The sequence below is a fragment of the Schistocerca cancellata genome, chromosome 8 (genome assembly GCF_023864275.1).
Source record: "Schistocerca cancellata isolate TAMUIC-IGC-003103 chromosome 8, iqSchCanc2.1, whole genome shotgun sequence".
Taxonomy (NCBI): domain Eukaryota; kingdom Metazoa; phylum Arthropoda; class Insecta; order Orthoptera; family Acrididae; genus Schistocerca; species Schistocerca cancellata.
Window position 1 is genome coordinate 464987647 of NC_064633.1, and position 22886 is coordinate 465010532.

The window sequence follows — 22886 nt, forward strand, 5'->3', positions numbered from 1 at the left end:
TACACAGGCATGCTTTGCAGGCACAAAGATAAATACTGGCACCAAAACCTCTGCGTCAGTAAATAAATTAAAAAGGTGGAAGGCTAGCTTTTTTCTCTGCCCGAGTTTCGGCCACTGCATTTTCATACATTATCCAACGAAGGAAATACAAATTTCATATTGTTCATCTTAGAATGTAGCAGCATTTCAATGCACTACGAAAATCCGAATGGCAAGACTGTTTGGGATGTTTGTCAATATGGGAAACTCTACGTTCTGAATTTTTTCCTACCTGTGAGAGGAGAAGGTTGTTAATAGGAACTTTTATTAATTGTGAATCACATGCAGTACTCTCTTCACCATAAGAATAATACAAATATAAACATTTTGTCATGTATTCTTTCGTGTTTTCAGCTAACTCATTTAAATCCTGTCTGCCTAATAAACTACGAAACTAGAGTGAGACATCAGCAAATGCGGAAGAATACACATATCATGTCATGTTTATATTTGTATTATTCTTATGCCTAATAGTGATACAGTCAGAAATGAAGCACGGCAATTGACTAGATTTTTAAATCTAAGATGACTCCAATTTCAGTGCAGAATGTAATGTACTAAAAGAGGCGTCTGCAAAGATTTTCAAACGGAGAAAAATTTTCGTTAACTCTCATTCAGAACATCTTCTATCATACGCAGTCTATTATTTGGTTCTTGTTGATCATTATCAAAGAAAGCAGCAGTGTAAGCAGCAACAAATAGCAGTTTCTTGTAATTTTTGCACTAATGAGACGATTCCTCTCTCTCTCTCTCTCTCTCTCTTTTTTTGTAATTGTAAGCGGCGGTACCGTGCACAAAAGCAAGCCATGCGGCGAGCGATGACAGGCCGTAAACACTCATTATCTGAAAGCGACAAACAATGCATCGCACAATACAGTAATGCATTTTCAGCTTAGAGTGACATAAACACCTATAGCAAAGAGAACAGCACTTATCAGATCAAAGAAAAATAAGCAATCAATTCAAACCAGACGAAGCACGTGAAAAAGGAAGGGTACCCGTATAAATACGGATGGAGCGCTTGATGCATAGCAATGGCTACCTAGCAAAGCTTAACTGCTAAGCTTACGACTCGAACCAAACTACTGTAGCTGTATCGTTATTCATTCGACCTAAATTATGTTTCGTATTATAATGGACCAACTTTGTTTTGATTTGGAGGTGCAGCCTAAAACTTTTCTCTCACCTTGAATTTCGAGTCTCAAGTTACAGGTGCGGCTTAGATTCAGGAAAATTTTTTTTTCCTTGATTTAGAGTCTCATTTTTCAGGTGCGGCTTAGACTCGAGTAAATACGATACTTAAAGTCAGTTTGCTGCAGAGTTACTGAGCATATTTAAAGCTCAAATATAATAAATTTGCTTGAGACAGAAAAGCTTCTGTCTACAAACAACATGGATTTAAAAAGCACTGCTCTTTCGAAACTCAACTTTCCCTTAATTTGCATAATATTCTGCAAACCATTGATGAATAACTAAAGGCAGATTCCATATCTCTCGATTTCCGGAAAGCATTTGATGCAGTGCCACACAACAGCCTATTAATGAAGGTCAAAGCATGCAAAAGAGGTTCTCAGTTATGTGAATAACTCAGAACATTGTAGTACACTAGACCGAACAGCGAGTCTTTATCGGAACTGAAGGTATCATCGTGAGTGCCCAGGGAAGTGTCAATGAGCACTCTTGTTCAGTACATACAAAAATTATCTGTCAGATAAAGTAAGCAGCAATCTGTAGCGTAAAGGAAAGTGTCAGCATTGAGTCAGTGTAGGAAGATACAGGATGATTTGAACAAAACACCTATTCCTATTGCTACTCTATTCCATTTTATTCCTCTTGCTCAAAATGTGAAAGAAATCTTAAGTTAATGTAGATGAGTACAACACAATACTGCAATGTTCGAACACAATATTAGTTGGATGCTGATGACACAGTCATTTCAATTAAACATCTAGGCATAATGTTGCAAAGCAATATGATATGAAATAAGCAATGAAGGCTGGTTGTAGGGAAGGCAAAAGTATGACTTCAGGGCAAGATTCTAGGAAAATTAGCTCATCTATAAAGTAGAGCATGAACAGAACACTTGTGTGACCCACTCGTACTGCTCAAGTGTTTAGGATCCCCACCGTGTTGGATTAAAGGAACTCATTGAAGCAATTCACAGATGTGCTGCTGGATTTGCTACTTTATGTTCAAGTCTTGTGGAAAAGCTTTGTGAACTCAAACTGGAATCCCTGGAAGGAAGATGATGTAATTTTTCTGAAACACTGTTGAGAGAGTTTATAGTACTGGTATTTGAGACATACTGCAGAATGGTTCTACTGCCACCAATGTACATCCCACGTAAGGAGCACAAGGACAAAATAAGAGAAATTACAGTCAGTATGGAAGCAGCAGGCAGTTAATTTTCCTTTGCTCCAGATGCAATTGGTACTCCTAAGTACAAAGTACCAACCAATAAGCACTATATGATGCCTTGTGGAGTAGTGATTTAATCTGCTGTCAAGTTTCCTGGATGTTGTTGGACAAAAGAGCAAGGTCATCAGAGAAACACGGACAGTTTAAATTTATTTTGTCTCTGAGTCTTCCGAAACTTATGTTTTTTGGGTTAACCTTTTACTATGTTCTAATTATACACTACGTGATCAAAAGTATATGGACACCCCCAAAATCATATGTTTTTCATATTAGGTGCATTGTGCTGCCATCTACTGCCAGGTACACCATATCAGCAACCTCAGTAATCATCAGAAATCGTGAGAAAGCAGAATGGGGTGCTCCAAGGAACTCACGGACTTTAAACGTGGTCAAGTGATTGGGTGTCACTTGTGTAATACATCTGCAAGTGAGCTTTCCACATTCCTAAACATCCCTAGGTCCACTGTTTCCAATCTGATAGTGAAGTGGAAACATGAAGGGACACATACAGCACAAAAGCGTACAGGCTGACCTCGTCTGTTGACTGACAGAGACTGCCGACAGTTGAAAAGGGTCGTAATGTGTAATAGGCAGACATCTATCCAGACCATCACATAGGAATTCCAACTGCATCAGGATCTACTGCTAGTACTATGACAGTTAGGCAAGAGGTGAGAAAACTTGGATTTCATGGTGGAGCAGCTGCTCGTAAGCCACACATCATGCCGGTAAACGCCAAACGACACCTAGCTTGGTGTAAGGAGTGTAAACATTGGACGATTGAAGTGGAGAAACACTGCGTGGAGTGATGACACAATGTGGCGATCCGATGGCATGGTGTGGGTATGGCGAATGCTCCGTGAACATCACCTGCTGGCGTGTTTAGTGCCAACATTAAAATTCGGAGGCGGTGGTGTTATGGTGTGGTCGTGTTTTTCATGGAGGGGCTTGCACCCCTTGTTGTTTTGCATGGCACTATCACAGCACAGGCCTAACCTGATGTTTTTAGCAACTTCTTGCTTCCCACTTTTGAAGAGAAATTCTGGGATGGTGTCTGCATCTTTCAACATCGTCGAGCACCTGTTCATAATGCACAGCATGTAGCGGTCTGGTTACATGACAATAATATCCGTGTACTGGACTGGCTGCACAGAGTCCTGATCTGAATGGCCTGCACAGAGTCCTGATCTGAATCCTATAAAACCTTTGGGATACTTTGGACTGCCGACTTTGTGCCAAGCCTCAACGACCAACATCGATACCTCTCCTCAGTGCAGAACTCCATGAAGAATGGGCTGCCATTCTCCAAGAAACCTTCCAGCACCTGATTGAACATATGCCTGCAAGAGTGGAAGCTGTCATCAAGGGTAAGGGTAGGCCAACACCATTCTGAATTCCAGCATTACCGATGGAGGGCACCACAAACTTGTAAGTCATTTCCAGCCAGGAGTCCCGATACTTTTGTTGGGAGAGCCAGGCCTAACAAAACTCTACCATCTAGTGAGCAAGATGTATGAGACAGGCGAAATACCCTCAGACTTCAAGAAGAATATAGTAATTCTAATCCCAAAGAAAGCAGGTGTTGACAGATGTGAAAATTACTGAACTATCAGTTTAATAAGCCACGACTGCAAAATACTAACACGAATTCTTTACAGACGAATGGAAAAACTAGTAGAAGCCGACCTTGGGGAAGATCAGTTTGAATTCCGTAGAAATGCTGGAACCCGTGAGGCAGTACTGACCCTACAACTTATCTTAGAAAATAGATTAAGGAAAGGCGAACCTACGTTTCTAGCATTTGTAGACTTAAGAGAAAGCTTTTGACAATGTTGACTGGAATACTCTCTTTCAAATTCTGAAGGTGGCAGGGGTCAAATACAGGGAGCGAGAGCCTATTTACAATTTGTACAGAAACCAGATGACAGTTATGAGAGTCGAGGGGTATGAAAGGAAAGCAATGGTCCGCAAGGGAGTGAGACAGAGTTGTAGCCTATCCCCGATGTTATTCAACCTGTATATTGAGCAAGCAGTAAAGGAAACAAAAGAAAAATTCAGAGTAGGAAATAAAATCCATGGAGAAGAAATAAAAACTGTGAGGTTCGCCGATGACATTGTAATTCTGTCAGAGACAGCAAAGGACCTGGAAGAGCAGCTGAATGGAATGGACAGTGTCTTGAAAGTAGGATATAAGATGAACACCAACAGAAGCAAAATGAGGATAATGGAATGTAGTCGAATTAAATCGGGTGATGCTGCGGAATTCGATTAGGAAATGAGAAGCTTAAAGTGGTAAATGAGTTTTGTTATTTGGGGAGCAAAGGAACTGATGATGGTCAAAGTAGAGAGGATATAAAATGTAGACTGCCGATGGCAAGGAAAGCGTTTCTGAAGAAGAGAAATTTGTTAACATCGAATATAGATTTAAGTGCCAGGAAGTCATTTCTGAAATTATCTGTATGGAGTGTAGCCACGTATGGAAGTGAAACGTGGACGATAAATAGTTTAGACAAGAAGAGAATAAAAAAGCTTTCAAAATGTGGAGCTACAGAAGAATGCTGAAAATTAGATGGGTAAATTACATAACTAATGAAGAGGTACTGAATAGAATTGGAGAGAAGAGAGATTTGTGGCACAACTTGACTAGAAGAAGGGATCGGTTGGTAGGGCATATTCTGAGGCGTCAAGGGATCACCAAGTTAGTATTGGAGGGCAGTGTGGAGGGTAAAAATAGGGAGACCAAGAGATGAATACACTAAACAGATTCAGAAGAATGTAGGTTGCAGTAGGTACGGGGAGATGAAAAAGCTTGCACAGGGTAGAGTAGCATGGAGAGCTGCATCAAACCAGTCTTTGGACTGAAGACCACAACAACAACAACAACAACAACAATGTATATTCAAACACACAGTTAAACAGTAGTGGTAGCACGCCATCTTCTTATACTACACTTGTTTTTGTGGAGAATGGCTCCGAAAATTCTTTCCTGTACTTGACTTTAGATTTTGCATTAGTTAAGGTGAATTCTGTTAACTTGATCAGCTGTGTGTAAAATTCAAAATTTCATAAAATTTCCAATACCGATAGTCTATGGATACAGTCATGTGACTTCTTAAAACCTGCAAAGGTTGTCGCAAAAGGCTTGTTTTGTTTCCTGCAATATGTCATTCCTAATATTACTAAAGTTTGTTGTCTGGTCTGATAGACCTATGTTTAGCGAAAGATTCTGTAACAAGATGAGAAACAATACGTGTCAGCAGTTAATCAGAAGTGATGTCTGAGTCTCACATCAGTGGCAATAATTATTTACAATTACAATTTGTGTTGATTTTGAATTATTTTACAATTTACTGGGCAACACAATGAAGCAATACAGATCATTTATATACATTTAAGAATGTACACGCAATGATAAGCGATCAATGCCAGAACAATCCCCTATTATGTCTCAATATATTACTCTAATTATTGAAGTATAATGATTTAATATTTTAATGCCCATAAGGATGCTCATACCAATAATCTTAATTTCAATTCATTTCACAAACCATTGCATCACAATCTAAGTGCCAAAGCACAATTACGTCTATTTTCCTGTTTCTCTTTTCTTAGTCTAGCCTCCTACACAGAACGAATAATAATTAAAGACATAAAAATAATGACTCAAAATAAAATACTAGAATGCTCTCAACATTCTCATCCTAACATGGAGATAGCATGACTGTGAGCAAATGATGATAATCTCCAACAAATACAATTCTTTGGTAGGCACATTCTCGAGTCTGAGATACACATGTTTAGTTGTTCCTTTCTAATAATCATATAAGCAATCAAGTGCTAGTTTTTCTATGAGAAATGGATGAAACTGAATTACAATCTGTTCTGACGTACAATGTCTAATAAGAACTGGAAAGGATTCTTCTAATTATTCCTGAAGGGTAAAAGGTGAACATCCATTAAAATGAATATTCTTCAAGAGTGTTTAAAATGACGACATTTTTGTGATGTGTTAACACTGACTAGACAGGTAGGTAATTGGTACAACTCTTCTTGAATCTGTCTCCCCCCCCCCCCCCCCAAAAAAATCAATCTAATCTGGTAAAGGGTCACTGACAAATGAACAGTAATTAATAACTGGTCAAACATAAGTTTTGTAAGTGGTCTCTTCCTTGGTGAACGGCAATTTCTTATGTTCAGAGAATATCCATGCCAATTATGACACACTGACTTCTACAAGATGTGACATGGTTGGCTTTATACACTCAATGACTGAAGAAGTAAAGGATTTATATCTGTAATTCCAATCTGTGACTATAAAATAGTGTCCTTAGAATACTGATTTCAATAAATAATGACCATCCTCAGATCTGAATACACACAGGAGGAATAATATTACAGTGTAACCTAAGAAGCTTAATGTGAACATTCCAACTCTTTTATTTTGTTTACAAGTTATTCTACCTGTCAGTATTTAGACTGAGGATCAGCTGTATTGACTGAAACCAATAGTCAGAGGACAATATTTTGTGATCATAGATTTGGAAAACCCATGCCGATTCCTACAAACAGTCACATTAAAGCAAAAAATACATCCAAATATATATAGCAAACTGACATTGTGAGATAGGTCCACAGTTCTGCACATTCGTCCTGCAATCCCCCTTACAGAGTGGAATGGCATATACCTCTTTCCTATTATGTGGAATACTCCACTGCTCCAGCAAACTACAATAATATTATTGCTAGAAGAGGCACCAGCTCTTCCTCATATTGAATAAAGTATCTAATGGGCATTGAAAAAGATACAGTGGCCTTTCCTCTACTGAGAATCTTCAGATGATTTTCAGTTCTGCACTCCCAAATTTATATTTGCTGGATCTGGCTCCCACCAGTATATAAAAACATGAAGAAATGGCTGGATGAAAATTCATGTCATATTTTGAGAATGAATCTGATGTGAATGTTTATTTTATTAATCTTGTGCTGAAGGTATTATAAAAAAATTTCTGGGCTAACTGCATTGACTATGTTGGAGAGACGGCCATTCTCACTTAAACCTTGTGATCTATTTTTCTCAAGATGAGATACCTAAAATACTTACGCTTTTGCTCATATTTTTAAAGCTGTGCTTTCTCAACACACTGGATTGATTGCCTTCTTCCACACCAAGTAATTCCACAGCTCCTCCTGTAAGATTGGTACCCCACATTTTCAGATTTACTGCCACAGGATTGTTATTCAGTAAAGCAAAATGTGCCTCTCTCTGGCTCGAACTACCCACTGTTCCAAAATGAAGCTCAGTCTCATTCTGCCCAGTGATGATTACCTGAAAATTGAACACAAATTTTCATTAACTCTATAAAGAGTATGGTTAGGACATATAACAGGAACATGACAGATGTACATAATGACAAATGTACATTTCTGTATAAGATACAAGTGCAAAGATAGGAAAGGTTGTGATACTGTAAACAGACGAATCAATGCCCTTATGTTTCTATTCTGACCTACTCTGGGCATTTCAATGAATTGTCCTTCCCCTCAAAAACTCTAAACTCATCTTCTATTCTTCCTTTTAGCCACTTATTTTGATTGTTGTAACCAGTAGCTCTAAAAAGCTGAGATACAGGAGTCACCCAGAAAAAAGGCAGCTTGCAACAACGGCAGAAACACTGGTTTCCATCAAACTACAGTGCATTTAAAATTCATTGTGACTTTTGATATTTGGCTCACCAGAGGAGACATGACACTGTTGCCAAGGTAACACCAATGGTGAGCCAGATTTCCCTACCAAGCAACCGGCAGTTCGGTTGGTAAAGCACCCCTGCTGCCATGCCATGGATAAACTAACAATACCACGTAGTGTTGTGCATCAGAGGCTCATACATTCCTTAGCTCTCATTGTAAAGTGATATTTTCTGGCGTTGAACTGTACTAAAGTCGTCATGTATTGACAGCAAGTGTTTAGTGTTGGCTCTGCATTAATAATAATGGTGCAGTATGTTTCATTTCACGAGATTCGCAATAAAAGTGGTCATCCAAGAACATGTTCACCAGCTGTAAAGATAATCCTCTGTTGCAAAATATTCCTTCCAACTCGACAATAGTAATGGACAATGCACAATACTACTCTCTTGTGATGGATAAAGCTCCATCAGCGCAGCGGAGGAAAGTAGCTATTCTTCTACAAGTACAAAGAAATGTTTGATTGGATAAAACTGAAACTACCTTGCGTAAAGCAAAGTTAATGGAACTTGTAACACATTACAAGCTAAAAATTCCATGCTACCAGGTCGTCTAAATGGCTAACGCTAAAGAGCACAGTTTTGCTTAGTTTTAACATGTTTGAATACCACACAGCGGGCCCAGGTTCGTTTCTGGGCCAGGTCAGAGATTTTCTCCACTCGTGGACTGGCTGCTGTGTTGTCCTCATCATCACCGTGTAGGCAAGTCACCAAAAGTGACGTCACCTGAAATAAAACTTTCAATCCGTAGGCTGAACTTCCTCGGGCTGGGCCTCCTGGCCATCAATACCGCATTATCATTTCATTTAATATCACAATTTAATCAGGCTTCCTCCACATCATGCTCGTTTAAATCTGACTGAGAATATATGGCCTAGGTGAAAAGTAAAGTGGCAAAAAAGAACACGAAATTTACTCTCAGTGAGGTTGAAATGCTGACAAAAAACAAGTCATTGCAAATGTTGCATCATAAGACTGCACTCAAGTTGTCAGCCACACCGAGAATGTAGTTGTGGAGACATGCATTCATGAAAAACTGTGCGAGTTTTGAGTAATATGTTACTTCTCTTGTTGCTGTGTTAACATCTGCTTCTTTTGCCTAAACACAGAAGAGTTTACAGGTATACATCTCACTAACATTCTAATGAAGCTGACATTTTGGCAGAATCATAAAACAATGTATTATTAAACTAGTAACTGAGGGCAAGACGTATCAATAGTTATGAGAAAATCCAGTCACGGTGTAAAAATAAATGAGCAGTTTCTTCACTTATATTATTGCAAAACCCACTGCAACTCTCGTTTCACAGGCTATTGATGGTCCTTAAAAATTACAATGTCTCACATAAAAAAATCTGTAGTTGCATGAATGTCGCGGAAGATATGGAAGTTTTGCATATTGATCATATGGCAAAATACCCTTCTCTTTGCGTGTTATCATTTGCCGAAATCTTGTTTCAATATCTCAGACATTTATGATAAATGAGGGATTTATGTATATTTCATTCTCGGTTTTTCAATGGTGAGTGATGAGTGTGTTCATGATGGAGCCCTTTACATACACTCCATTTTCTCAACATTGGAGACAGATAGTGATATCCTTCAAGGTTTAAAGAATAATTTAATATGTTATCTACATTTCATATGCAGCAACATATGACCTAACACACACAAATATAAATTCATATTGGTCCATATTTTTCACTGTAAACTTTAAGAATTTTCGCAATAGCTAATACAGATAGACCACAAAAACTATGACCATTAGCGAAATGATAGGTAATTCATCATGAAGCTGATGAATGAAACAATAAGATGTGCAAGATTCAGAGTTTATTGCCATAATGTTACTTTAAAACGGTTTTTGCGAAAGACACGCTTTCGCGGCTGACAGGTTATAAGCTGAGCAGGACTGGCGTCGTCATCACCCGCTGACGCATCCAGCACATGCTGGCAATGGTGCTCTCCTTCACTCACTCCGTACTGAACTGTCAAAAGTCATGACTAATTTTAAATGCACTATAATGTATTGAGTCACTGACCCTTCTCCCCCCCCCCCACCCCCCACCCCCCCCCTCCGTTGCAATATACATGCATAAACAAATCTACAGTCAACTACTCTACTATTAGTGTGTTTCACAATTCTTGCAATCAGTCATAAGCAGATAACTTGTAGGACTGAGCAGACAGGACACCACTGAATCAAAATTTAACCAGACAATCTCATTGAACTATGTTCTCATTCAACAACTCCTTTCACTCAAAAACTCCTCCAGATATATCTCCGTTTATCCCAGTGGAGATTTTTCCCCCTTCTATTTCAGATAAATCTATTCAGCTTTCAGAATTCTTTGTTTTGCAGAGGTTCATTTAACTTCTATATCAGACTGAAACTGGACAATTATGAATCTGGTTCACAAACAAAAGAATTATTCATACATTATTGTTAAGAGTCACATTTTCTAAATGTTATTAGTCTCCTTATTTGAATCATGATACTTGTAAAAAGGTTCTAGTTTTTAGAACCTCCATGTGATAGGATTCTGTCGGTTTTTTTCTGTTATGTTAGCAATCCTCTACAATGTAAATTATTTTATTCTAATTTGTTCTATTAATTTCTAGATACCAGCACCGCATAATCATTACTATAACTTGTACTTATCGAGGCATTACACACACACACACACACACACACACACACACACACACACACACACAACATATACAAAACTTTGCAATACAACAGAAATATTACGTTTTAGTGGTTTCCTGGACACATACCACAAAATACAGTATTTAGGATTTCCACAGGCTACAGCAGCATAAAATAAACAACAACCAAATTAAGAAATCAACTAGTGCTATGTACAGCATGGAGATATAAGAACATATACACACAATGGATAACACACAGCTTCTTCATACAGGTTTAGGTATTTAAATCGCCCGAGAAAATATACACTGCAACACCAAGAAGATGTGGCAAGATTTTGACAAGATAGAAGAGACTTAATGCTCAATCCATAATGGGAAAAGGAATGTAGACAGATTTACTGAACAACAAGTGCTTGACTAAGAGCCTACATTTCGCAAAAAGATTGTTTTTCACCATACAATGCATCAATTTATATTTCCTGTGTTGCAGTTAAAAACCTTCATACATTCAATATTACGCATACTCCACACTTACTGGGTTAACTTCTTGAAGGCCCTTTTTGTTCCAAAATCTGATAGCTGATAGGTACCTCACTATAAAATATTACTTTAACAAAGAGCACACATATAAAGACACAGCACAAAAGTCATAATTTCACAAAGGAATTTACTAAGTCTAGTTGGCTTTGAGAAGGTTTTATGTGTACATAGAATATTCTTGCAGGAATTTTGGTCCTAGTCAATACATCAGAGAGTTTTTCCACAACTTAAGTACAAAAACTCATGTCATTTGGATCTAAATAACGGTGTAAAAAGATCTTGCCAAAAGCTGATAGTATTTTGAGAATTTTGTTTTCAAAAACAAAAGTGTGGCCTACAGGGCTTGGTGGAATTATGATTTATGCACAAAAAGTCACTGGAAGGGCAGAGCTGTGATTTAACCAAACAGTGTGCATTAATGTTTGACGGCAGCCCTACAAAAGCTTGTATTTCTAAGAGTGTGCGGGAGAAGTACAAAATGTATCCAACTGAAACTTATATGAACAAAAGAACACATAAATTACTAGGAACTTCTGACCACTAACAAGTCCAAGGCTTTTCAAGGGCATCATCAAGGAGACAAGGATTAGTGATCATAATGTTTTTACAACAACAATGATCATCATAAGTAAAAGATTCATCACAAAAGTTAGAAACATAGTTGTGTTTGATAGAATAGATAGGCATCACTAAGATCCTACTTGAAAGACTAACAAAGGATATATATTTTTTAAATACTATTAATGCATAAAAGGTCTGATTAAACTTCAAATACAAAACAAATCATGCTCTATAAAAATACACAAAGTTAGGTAATAAAAAAAAACATCAAAAATCCTCTTTGGTTTAATGGTATCATTTGAAAAATATTGCAGAAACAATTGTACCAATATGTTCCCGTCACACACTTACTAACAATATAAAAATAAACACTCCTGGGAGACTGAGACAACATAAAGTCGACATGGACCCTGAGGAAATTCATTTTACATTTTATACTCAATATGCTTGGTTATTATCAAATTTTTAGTTGGTGTTAACTGAAAACTTTCCATATAGTGACTGACTGATTGGTTGACTGGTTAAGAGACTAAACAGTAAATCTGTTGATTCAGCGGTAGTTCACCTGGAGTTAGTATGTCTGTGAGGAAGGTGTTCTGATGATGAAAGTACACAGAAGCAGTATGACTGAGGTAATGCTGATGCCGGAGCTGATAAATAATTTACAGAGAACTATATGGTATTATATAGGTGTCAGAGCAGGTTCCTCTATGGAGAAAGAAATCCCACCCTGCATCCAACCCCTACTAGCCTTTTGAAGGCCAAAGACAGTTACAGAGCCAAGAATGGCTTCTAGTCAACAGATTCAGAACAGTAAAAGTGAGAAGGCTAAAAATGTAATGGATATCAGTTGGACTATCAATAATAAAAACAAGGTGAGAGAAATAGGTATGGTACCTGGTGGGCATCCTTGGGGCTCTGTATGTGAGAGGAAGCATCCCTCTCACAGCTGTCCCAGCCCTGATCTACTACTACAGTTGAGGCATTAAAGAGCACCCACTATTAAACAGATTGCTACCTCTAAAGTGGAAAATAGTGTCTAGCAGAAAAGGACATCAATGGAATCCAAAAGCAATTAAAACAGAGTAAAAGAGAGATGAAACATTGAGCAGGTAAGGTTGGGGGTCCCCCAGAATCAGCCTGCACCAGGAAACACCCCAACCCCAACTTCCCTGCCCCAAAGATAGCTTAAAACCTTATCATAAAAAAACACTTTCATGGAGAAAACAGAAAACCAGTTCAACCATATGCAAGTCATTCACCAATATTAGAGACAAAGAATTTGGATCAGATAGTTTAGCATGATGGGCCAGAGGTATGCATTCCACCAGGATATGAGCTACTGTTTGTAAGACTCCGCAACCGCAATGTGGAGGTGGCTCATTACACAAAATAAAACTAGGGATTAGCCTGGAATGACCAAAGTAGAGTTGACATAGGATGGTAGATTCCTTCCAGGAGGAACAAAAGGAAGAGTGCCATGCAGCAGCAGTCTTCTAGATAGTGCAGAGTTTATTAGTGTGTGCTGTAGTTAACCAAATGTCATTCCATTTGTGAGTGAGCAGAGGTATTATTTGCATTCGCAAATCCACACCTGGGATCATATGACTCAGTTCAGATGATCATGTTTAGCAGAGACCCCAGGGTAACAAGAGTAACATCGGTCAACGGCTTGAGACTTCTCACTGAATTACTTCATATTGAAATGTGGTCAAGGGACGTTCGTTTAATGAAATGCAGGGTTCTGTCAACAGCTGTCAGCTCTGTCATAAAAACACTGTGTTCTCAGCAATGAATGATGTTTCTGACCTGTAGGAGACACAAAAGCATGTCCTATCTTATGCATGGCTTTAGAGCCATTAGTGTAAAAGATGGTAGCAGCATGAAACTTCTGAAGAACTGAACATAACAGATGCCAAAAAATCATGAGAGCAATTGAAGCTTGAGGACTGTGAATAGATCAGTCCCAGTTCGAGGCCTGGATACCTATTAAAGGGGGGTGCATGAGAAAACATAGGGTGTACATTCTAGGGAGGAGAGAAAGAGGTGCTGGCAGAGAACAGAGAGGTGCATGCCAACTGGTAATTCCAACTGAGGGCAGGTGTCAGGGAGTCAATGCCCCTCATATGCAAAAGAATGGGGTACGCTGGACAATCATGGAATTTTCGAACGGCAATTGCATAGGAGACCACGGGTTGGTACTGTTGGAGCTGAAGAGGGAAGATCCCCACTTAGGCAGAGAGACTGTCTATGGGACAAGTCTGCAAGGTACCAGTGGCTGGTAACACTCCATCACAATGAGCTGGGTCTAACAATTTTAACCGTCTATTGCACAAGAACAGTAAAACTAAGAATTTTCAAATAACAACTTTGAATTTATACTTCATAGTGCCCATGAATGAAAAATAGATGATGATAAACTTTCTAGTATATATATTTTGGAAAATATCACTCTGTATGTTCAAATATACACTGCGCAAATACGGATGTAATGAGTATGTTTATATTAGTTCGTATAAGGTACTACACTTTTGGAGAACACAGTTCAAAATTTATGGTACATCCACAAATTAAGACTTTAAATTAAATTTTATTTAAAAAACAAAAATAAAAAACATTATAAAAGTTGGGTATACATCAGTTAGCAAAATGTCACTACTATGCAGTTACATATTTCCAGAATTTATACAGTGTGAAAATTGTAGAAACAATTTCTATCTGGTACAAAACACAAATAGGTGTTACATTTAGTACACATTACTTTTGTTATTTTTTGACATTTATTATATTTACAACTGGCAGATTTTTCACAGTAGTTAGGCCAGTGATCGATTCTGTCCTTCCTGATGTCAGCATTTGCTGTATTTGGCTGCCTTCTCTTTTTGGTGCCACTGCCTGGTGAGCTATCCAGCGACTGTCTCTTGGATGGTTTTCCTGACCAGCATAAGGATTCAGCAATATCAAGCTTGAAATCAAACAAAGCCATCTGGGTTTTCTCTTCAATACTATTTTCATGACAGGCTCTCTTATAAAGTAGCCAAGCAACAACACAACTCATGTCCAATAAATGGAAGAACAGTCTCATGTAATATTTCTTTGACCTGATTTTCGTTCTGTACAGAGCTAATAAGGAGTCAATAGTGTCAACACCTCCCATAAACTTGTTGTACTCCTTCACAATCTTTGGGCATTTTATTTGGATATGTTGCTTTGTTTTTTTGTCATATCTTGCAACCTGGCTTTCTGGGTGAGTACCTGAAAAGGTGCCCAGAAGGCTGACACACCTGTTGTCCTGCCATTTCACAAGAATCAGGTCATATCCAGAAACAGATGCAGTGGATTCAACAGATGTGCCTCTTCCCTGCTTTTTCATTTCAGCATCAGATGGCATCTTATTGTTTCTCACTCTATTTAACTGTACTGTTCCCAGACTGTGAATACCACATTTTACCAGCTCAACTTGAAGCTCTGGACTGCAGAACCAGTTATCATAGAACAGTTTATGATTTTTGTACTTTGGTATTCTTTCAGCCAATCTGAGCACTACATTTCCACTGGCGTTTACATTAGGAAGATGACTGGGTTGATTGACAGGTCCAGAATAAACTTCGAAATCATAAATAATACCACTGGCACCTGCTATGCAATATATTTTGTAGCCCCACTTTTTTGGTTTCTTGGGATTATACTGTTTCAAGCTACTGTGACCTTTGAATGGCACAATTTGTTCGTTCACTGCAAGGTGTTCTTCAATTGGTATTTTTGATAAATTTTTTCGCAGCATGTCACTTACCATTCTAACCTTGAACAGTCTGTCAGGTGCAGAATGCTGCTGAGTATTGTCAGCAAAATGTAAATATCTCTTTATTTGTTCCCATCTGCGTAGCGTCATTACATCAGACACTTGTTTCACACCACATTTCTTGTTCCAGTATCTTCTGTTTCCAGGTATAGCAATCAGTGACATGTAGAATGCAATACCAATAAATTGTTCAATTTCAGTAGAGGTAACACTGAAGGTGTTGGCCACATCACACTGCTTCGAATACAGATTTGTTTGTTGACATATGTAGTCAATGATACTTGAGTCAAAAATCTTTTTGAAGTACATTAGTGGTGAAAATACTTCTGTAGATGGTGGAATTTCTCCAGTCCAAACAGGAGAAGGAAATACAGATTTTACCGTGTTCCTCTTCCAAAGAAGGTTCAATTTCGGCACATTACAACGAGATGGAGATTGTGCCTGAGGAAGATTATCACCAACTTCAGGTTCAACTACCTGCTCTGCTTTCTGGAGGAATGTAGCTTCTCCCTTGTCTTTTTCCGTAAAATAAACGGGTATTCATGTTTCCTTCACGAATTGTCCACTTTTACCTTTACTGCACACTGTTCATTCAGATACACACACACAAAAGTTTGAATAAAAAGCAAAGAAACAATTATTTCGAAAGAAACAATACGTTTATAGCTTTTGTAGATTCTTCCAATAGAAACACGACGAAAGAAAAGCTCAAAAGACACGTCACGCATGAATAAATAAATACAAACAATCGCACGCCGGGAGACCCACAGCCTTCTAGACATACCAACAGTTCTGCAAACTTTTACTCAACTGCCGTAAGCAGATGCTGCCATCTGACGTGATACACGAAAAACACAGATGTACATCTGAGTATACAGTGCACGTCAGTGGCACAGCTACATTACATGAGCCAGTACAGAGTTCTGAAAATATGTATATTTAAATATAGACAGTGCAATAGAGGGTTAAAAGCTGAAGGTGCTGCCAAGCCATAGACCTGGTACTCGCGATCCAGTTGGGATGAAGCTAGGACCCAATAAATACAGAGAAGAGTAGCAAGATCTGCACGCCAAGAAGCATGGGCAATGAAGCAGAGAGCACTAAGCATCTGCATGATGAATTTGGGGCAGCCGAGTATGCTTTATATAAAAATGAGGCAAAAAGATGGGGGGGGGGGGTCTGTGTGGATCAGGATGGGTCATGATACGAACAAATTTGCATGACCTGCATTTCTGCAGGAGAAAACTGGAAGCCACACGAAGGTGTTCATTTGGAGGCCCTTCAAATGGTGCCTCGGAGCTCGCATTCAGCCCAGGCTACTGAGTGGGAGCGTGCCAAATGCAAAAGTCATCAACATAAAGTGCAGGGATGGTCAGCAGCCTGAGATATGTCGTTAGCCCATTGACAGAATTTGGGAAAGAGTATTTTAGTACAGAAAACTGAAGGATGCCATTCCCTTGGACATATGGAGAGCTGATTGAAGTGCTGACTAACCCAGAACAACTGGTGGGTTAAAAACTGACAAATTAAAGTTGGTACGGAGCCTCAAAAGCACTAGACATGAAGGGTAAGTAAAATGTAATGACATCACACAATGACATATGCATTAAATAGACCAAAAGAAACAAAAGACTGTGATGAGGTTTTGGCATTTAGAAACAGCCTGTCGTATTGTTGTTCCCAGCCTAACAAGATGGTCAGTTGTGGATCGTCCCTCTCAGAAACCACATTGATAGGTGGCTGAAAGGCCTCAAGATCTGAGCACCCTGCAAACCTTGCAGGCAACTATACTTCTGAGCAGTTTGCAGAGCATGTTGGTGAGGCCAGTCGGTCGATAGCTGTTGAAAGATTTTGAGTTTTTGCCTTGATTATGGATTGGGTTGAAGATACTATCTCGCCACTGCAAAGAAAGATACCTTTGAGCCAAGTGTGTTTACAGTCCCTGAGTAGATGCAGCCTTTAAGTAATACTCAGGTATTGGATACACTAATTATGAAATAAATCAGTGTCTGGAGCTGTATTGCGAGAGGAGACAAGAACCTGGTGCAGTTCCTAGTCAGTGAAAGGTTCATTATATAATTCGGCTTGGTGGGGAGAGAAACATACGAGGATGCCTTCAAATTGTCGTTCCTGCATTAGGAAGGTAGCCGGGAAAGAAGAGGATGTAGATGCTGTTGCAAAATGTATTGCAAAGTATTCGGTAAGAATTGACGCATCAGTACAAAGGCCTCCCTGAAGGTCAAGGCATGGGGCCCAGAAGAATACAGGGCTGAACCCACACCTGGGAGGCATGCATTCCAAGGACAAAACATAGTGATCTCAGCATTCCTCCTTACTGTGCTTTATTCGATAGCAAGCATCAGGGTGTAGCTGAGTAAAAGTGGGGATGGCGGCCTGTGAGGCATCTCTCTTCAGATGTTGCAGGGCTCTGTGACAATGCGGTAGTGATGTTCTTGGTTGACACAGCACTGGTCAGCAATGGAGGGAACCTATAAAAACCAGAATAGCAGTTGCTTTGGCATGAGTGAACATGTCAGAGATGCCTTGCACAACCTCCTTGATGCAATCTGACACAGAGGGTTGAAGGTAACAGTAGAGGCATATAACTGCAATTTGGCTCCTTAAAGCACTCAACATGGAAGTTGGTCCACCTGGCAGTGGCAAGGAGGTGACAGGATCACTGGAAAGTGGTCGCTGTTACAAATATCATCATTTGGTGATCAATGTAACAGAGCCATCAATCAGATAGCCCCACTGCAGAGTGAAAATTCCATTCTGAAAACATCCTGTAGGCTGTGTCTAAGCCATGTCTCCACAATACCCTTTCTTTGCTAGTTTTGCAAGTTTTGCAGGAGAACTTCTGTGAAGTCTGGGAGTTAGGAGATGAGGTGCTGACAGAAGTAGAGATGTGAGGACAGGTCATGAATTTCACTTGGGTAGCTCAGTCGGTAGAGCACTTGCCTGCAAAGGCAAAGGTCACAAGTTCAAGTCTCGGTCTGGCACACATTTTTAATCTGCCAGGAACTTTTCAGTGCCATCATTATTGCAATTCGTTGGATAATGTATGAAAATGCAGTGGTCGAAACTCAGGGCAGAGAAAAAAATCATCTTCCACCCCCCCCTTTTTTTTTAAATGACGCAGAGGTTTTGGTACCCGTATTTATCTTTGTGCCTGCAAAGCATGCCTATGTAGCACTACATATATTCGACGGCAGAACTTAGTTGCGGCGGCACCTACCAACTTTTTCAGAACTTCCGCTTACTTTGCACTCTATTCTAAGCCACAGGCGGTTTTTTGGATTACAAAAACAGGAAAAAAAGTGCGGCTTAAATTCGAGTAAATACAGTGTGCATTTATACTTGGGGACCATTTCAACCCCTATATGCAGTTTGTTTTTCCTTGACATGATGGCACATACCAACATAACAATGCAATGTGTCACACAGCTCGTAGTGTACATGCATGGTTTGAAGAGCACCATGATAAGCTTAACATGCTCCCCTGGTCATCAAATTCCTCGAATTTAAACCCAATAGGGAATCTGTTGGCCACCTTAGTCAGACAGTTCATGCCACAGATCCTCAACTGAGAAACCTAGTGCATATGGCCACAGTTCTGGAGTCAGCATGACTTTACATCCCTGCTAGTATGTTCCTGAACCTCACTGACTTTCTTCCTATATGTCTCTCAGCAGTCCACACTGTAAAAGGTGCTTATTCAGGCTCTTGATAGGTGGTCACATTAATGTGACTGGTCAATGTATATATTATTGCAACAATGCAACTACTGCAACAAATAAAATTTCTAGTGGCAAAATGGGCTACAAATTCTAATACACTAAATAGCATATGAAAATCAGAAGGGGCTCAGCTCAAGAACATAATACAGCAGGGACACGGAACCAGGTTCAATCGTCTCCAATCACTGTCTCATTAATGATAAACTACAAGATGGACTGCTCCCCCTAACTAAATGTCAGTTACTACAAATGACAGCAAAATTTTATTATCCTCTTAGCACATTTTCACCGATATCCATAACAGGAAAATTCCTTTATCAAGAGATATGATGTAAAGGCACACACAGGGCTTCCAGACATGGCACCCCGATGGGAATTTTGGTCATCACAATTCACTCATCTGCAATCATCCAGATTACCTGAATGGATAGAAATGCACAGTCAAGAACCTCCAGTTTCAAAAGTTCACATATTTTGTGATGCCTCAGAACAGGCATATGGAGCAGTACCGTCCAGTAGTACATCTGAGACTAAAAATAACATTTGTCTGTCTGGTTGTCAGTATAAACAGAGTTTCTGTCAGTTTCTCCTACCAAAAAGGTAATGCTTGAATTACTAGCTGCCTAAACGCATCCACAACTTCTGAAATATTTCTTCCAGTCTTCTGGATTTAAGACTGCAAATGTATCAACGTGGAGAGATTCCACAGTGGCACTTGGCTGGGTACGAAGTAACCCAGATTGCTGGCATACATTTATTGCTAAAAGAGCAACTGAAGACCACGAAATTTTAATGCATTTGCAGTGGCAGCATTGCCCCACCATAAACAACCCGGCAGACCTGCTATCACGTGAACATACATAGAGAGATTACAGTCTTCCATGCTTCAGTGGCATACACCTTCATGGCTCACTCAACCATCTGAGACTTGGCCTCAACAACACACGTCCTGTAACCCTCTGGCAGAGACACGAAAGATTACAAAAAAACCTTGGCTATTAATACCTGGCTGTGTCCCACTGATCTTATTGGAAACTATTGCACATAATGGAATGGATTCTCTAGTTCAACCATAAATGTTTCAAATCCAGAAAAGATAAAGGGCAAATTCTCTGCCCATGAACCAGAATCAGCAAAACACAGTTGGATATGGGTGGCCCAGTAGGGTAACTTGCAGGTGGAATACCATGTGCTTAGAAACAAGACCAAGTTTCCAACAAAATCAAAGGTAAAACGTTATAACCTGTTCCTTCAGGATGGACTCCTACGACTTGGAAGACGACTTCACTTTGCAGACTTGAGTGTACAGGAAAAGCATCCACTACTCTTAAAAGGTTCTCATCCATTTACAAGGCTGCTTATCCAACAGATGCACATATGATTGCACCAACTAATGACCACTATAATGTTAGCTGAATTATTGAAGGACTTTTGGATTTTAACATTAAGATACCCGGAAGTGTCTGTGGGTGTGATATAGAACCACCTCTACCATCTGACCACATTAAATTCACTAAGTCATTTGTGGTAACAGGCTTAGATTTCGCAGGACCACTTTTTGTTTAACTAGGCAACTTGCTGCAAAAGCTATTCACATGTGGTATAACAAGAGCAAAGAGAATTTCACCTTGGAACTCGTATCTGATATGATAATGGGTAAACTTTCGATGGCCTTCACAAGATTTAATGCAAGAATATGACTACCAAATACTATTTCATTGGATGATGCAAAAACATTTCCAGCAGCAAACACAGAACTGAAAAATGTCATTAATTTCTTCAAGGATGTAAGGATCAGCCAGGACTTCACTCACTAAGGTGTCTTGTGGAAGGTGTTGGGAACATATGACAGGAACAACAAAACACTGCCTTAGGAAGATTCTAGGAAAATCGCTAGCAGGTGCAGAAACACCTAGGACTGTAAATTTTTTTGTTTCTGGCGGAGGGGGGATCCCCAACCTAATGCTCAATAAAATAAAATGCGGTCTTTAGTAGGCTGTACTGTAGATGATCTTTACTTAAATCACTTGATAAGCTAATTTTGATAACTTGTCATTTTCAAGCACCTGTAAAACCAACATGCAAGAGTATCACATTCCATCTTTTTGGTTTGCAGCTCCTTGTATTGGCCGTGTTTGCAGTTAAAATTATGGATGTGAGGTCCGCCAGATATGCAAAACACCGTTTTTCTCAGTACTCAAACATGTTTCGGCACCACTGCGCCATCATCAGTGGGTTTTCGTTTTTATTTATTCTGCAATGTGAGCATTTTTGTTAAATGATTGTAAAATTATGTGCATTTTTAGTTCAAACAACAGATCGTTACTTTTTGGAAATACCTTTACATTTGGTGTGCATGAATTTTCTGGATCACTTTCGTGTTAATTATTACAGGTAGCTTGTCATCTGCAACCAAATAATGTTGATGAGAAAGTTTTTTGCTGGGAGTTAACCTATCTTCTAAAATGTAATTTCGTTTTTCGCGATGTTTTCGCACCTATTTTCGTATTTACTTAAGTTTTTGTGTAGCCAGCACTTCCATTCTCCGTATCATGCTGAGACGATGTGATGCACACGTAACTATAACAAGTATTTTCCACAAATAATGTACTAAAACACTTTTCACTACACCGGAACACAGTGTGATTGTGGTCTGTTATATGTCCCAGCCCAGTCAGTGTTCATTTGTTCACCAGAAAGTTCGGCGCCAAATTTGAATTTTGTTTGCATTGTGTGTGTGTGTGTGTGTGTGTGTGTGTGTGTGTGTGTGTGTGGCGCGCGCGTGTGCATGCGGCTGTGTGTGTGTGAGTTTTTGTGTGCTTCTTAGCTGTGTGTGTTGTCTTTTATATGGTATTCCTTTTGTGTGTAAATGTTGTGCCTTTGAAGATTCTAGTGTATCTATTTTACGTGTGTGTGTGTGTGTGTGTGTGTGTGTGTGTGTGTGTATGTAAATGTTGCGCCTTTGAAGATTCTAGTGTATCTCTTTTTCGCGTGTATGTGTGTGTGTGTGTGTGTGTGTGTGTGTGTGCGCGCGCGCGTGTGTGCATGCGTGCATGTAGACCTTATCTGTTTGCGCTGTTTTTATTTGTAAAGTTCGTTTAATGTGTTAAATAGAGTGCCCTTGCAGTGTGTAGTGTATTTGTTTAAGACCTGTTTTCCTTCTGCTATTGCCTTCTGTATATGGAAGTTTTCCTCAATGGTCAGTTTGCTGTATAGTCTGTGGCTGGGTTTTAGTATTGTTAAGTCTACTTCTATTGTGGTTGGGTGGTGATTGTTGGTCAGCAAATGTGCTATGGGAGCCGTTGCCTTTTAAAGCTCTGAGATGTTCCGAATATCTTGTTTTGAAGTTTCTGCATGTTTGTCCTATGCATACTGACTGGCAGGTGT

General features: G+C 39.3%; 1 protein-coding gene across 5 annotated transcripts in view; it reads right to left on the bottom strand.

The window, feature by feature from the left end:
- The window catches only part of LOC126095349 (transmembrane protein 131), a 345609-nt gene that overhangs the window by 152249 nt on the left and 170474 nt on the right, over positions 1-22886 (bottom strand). For all 5 annotated transcript variants that reach the window (XR_007521958.1, XM_049910154.1, XM_049910155.1 and 2 more), the window contains exon 13: positions 7559-7783. Coding sequence is in view for 4 of the 5 variants with exons in the window: in XM_049910154.1 (XP_049766111.1) it covers positions 7559-7783 (225 nt within the window). In the remaining variant the exon portion in view is untranslated. The remainder of the gene's footprint in view (positions 1-7558; positions 7784-22886) is intronic.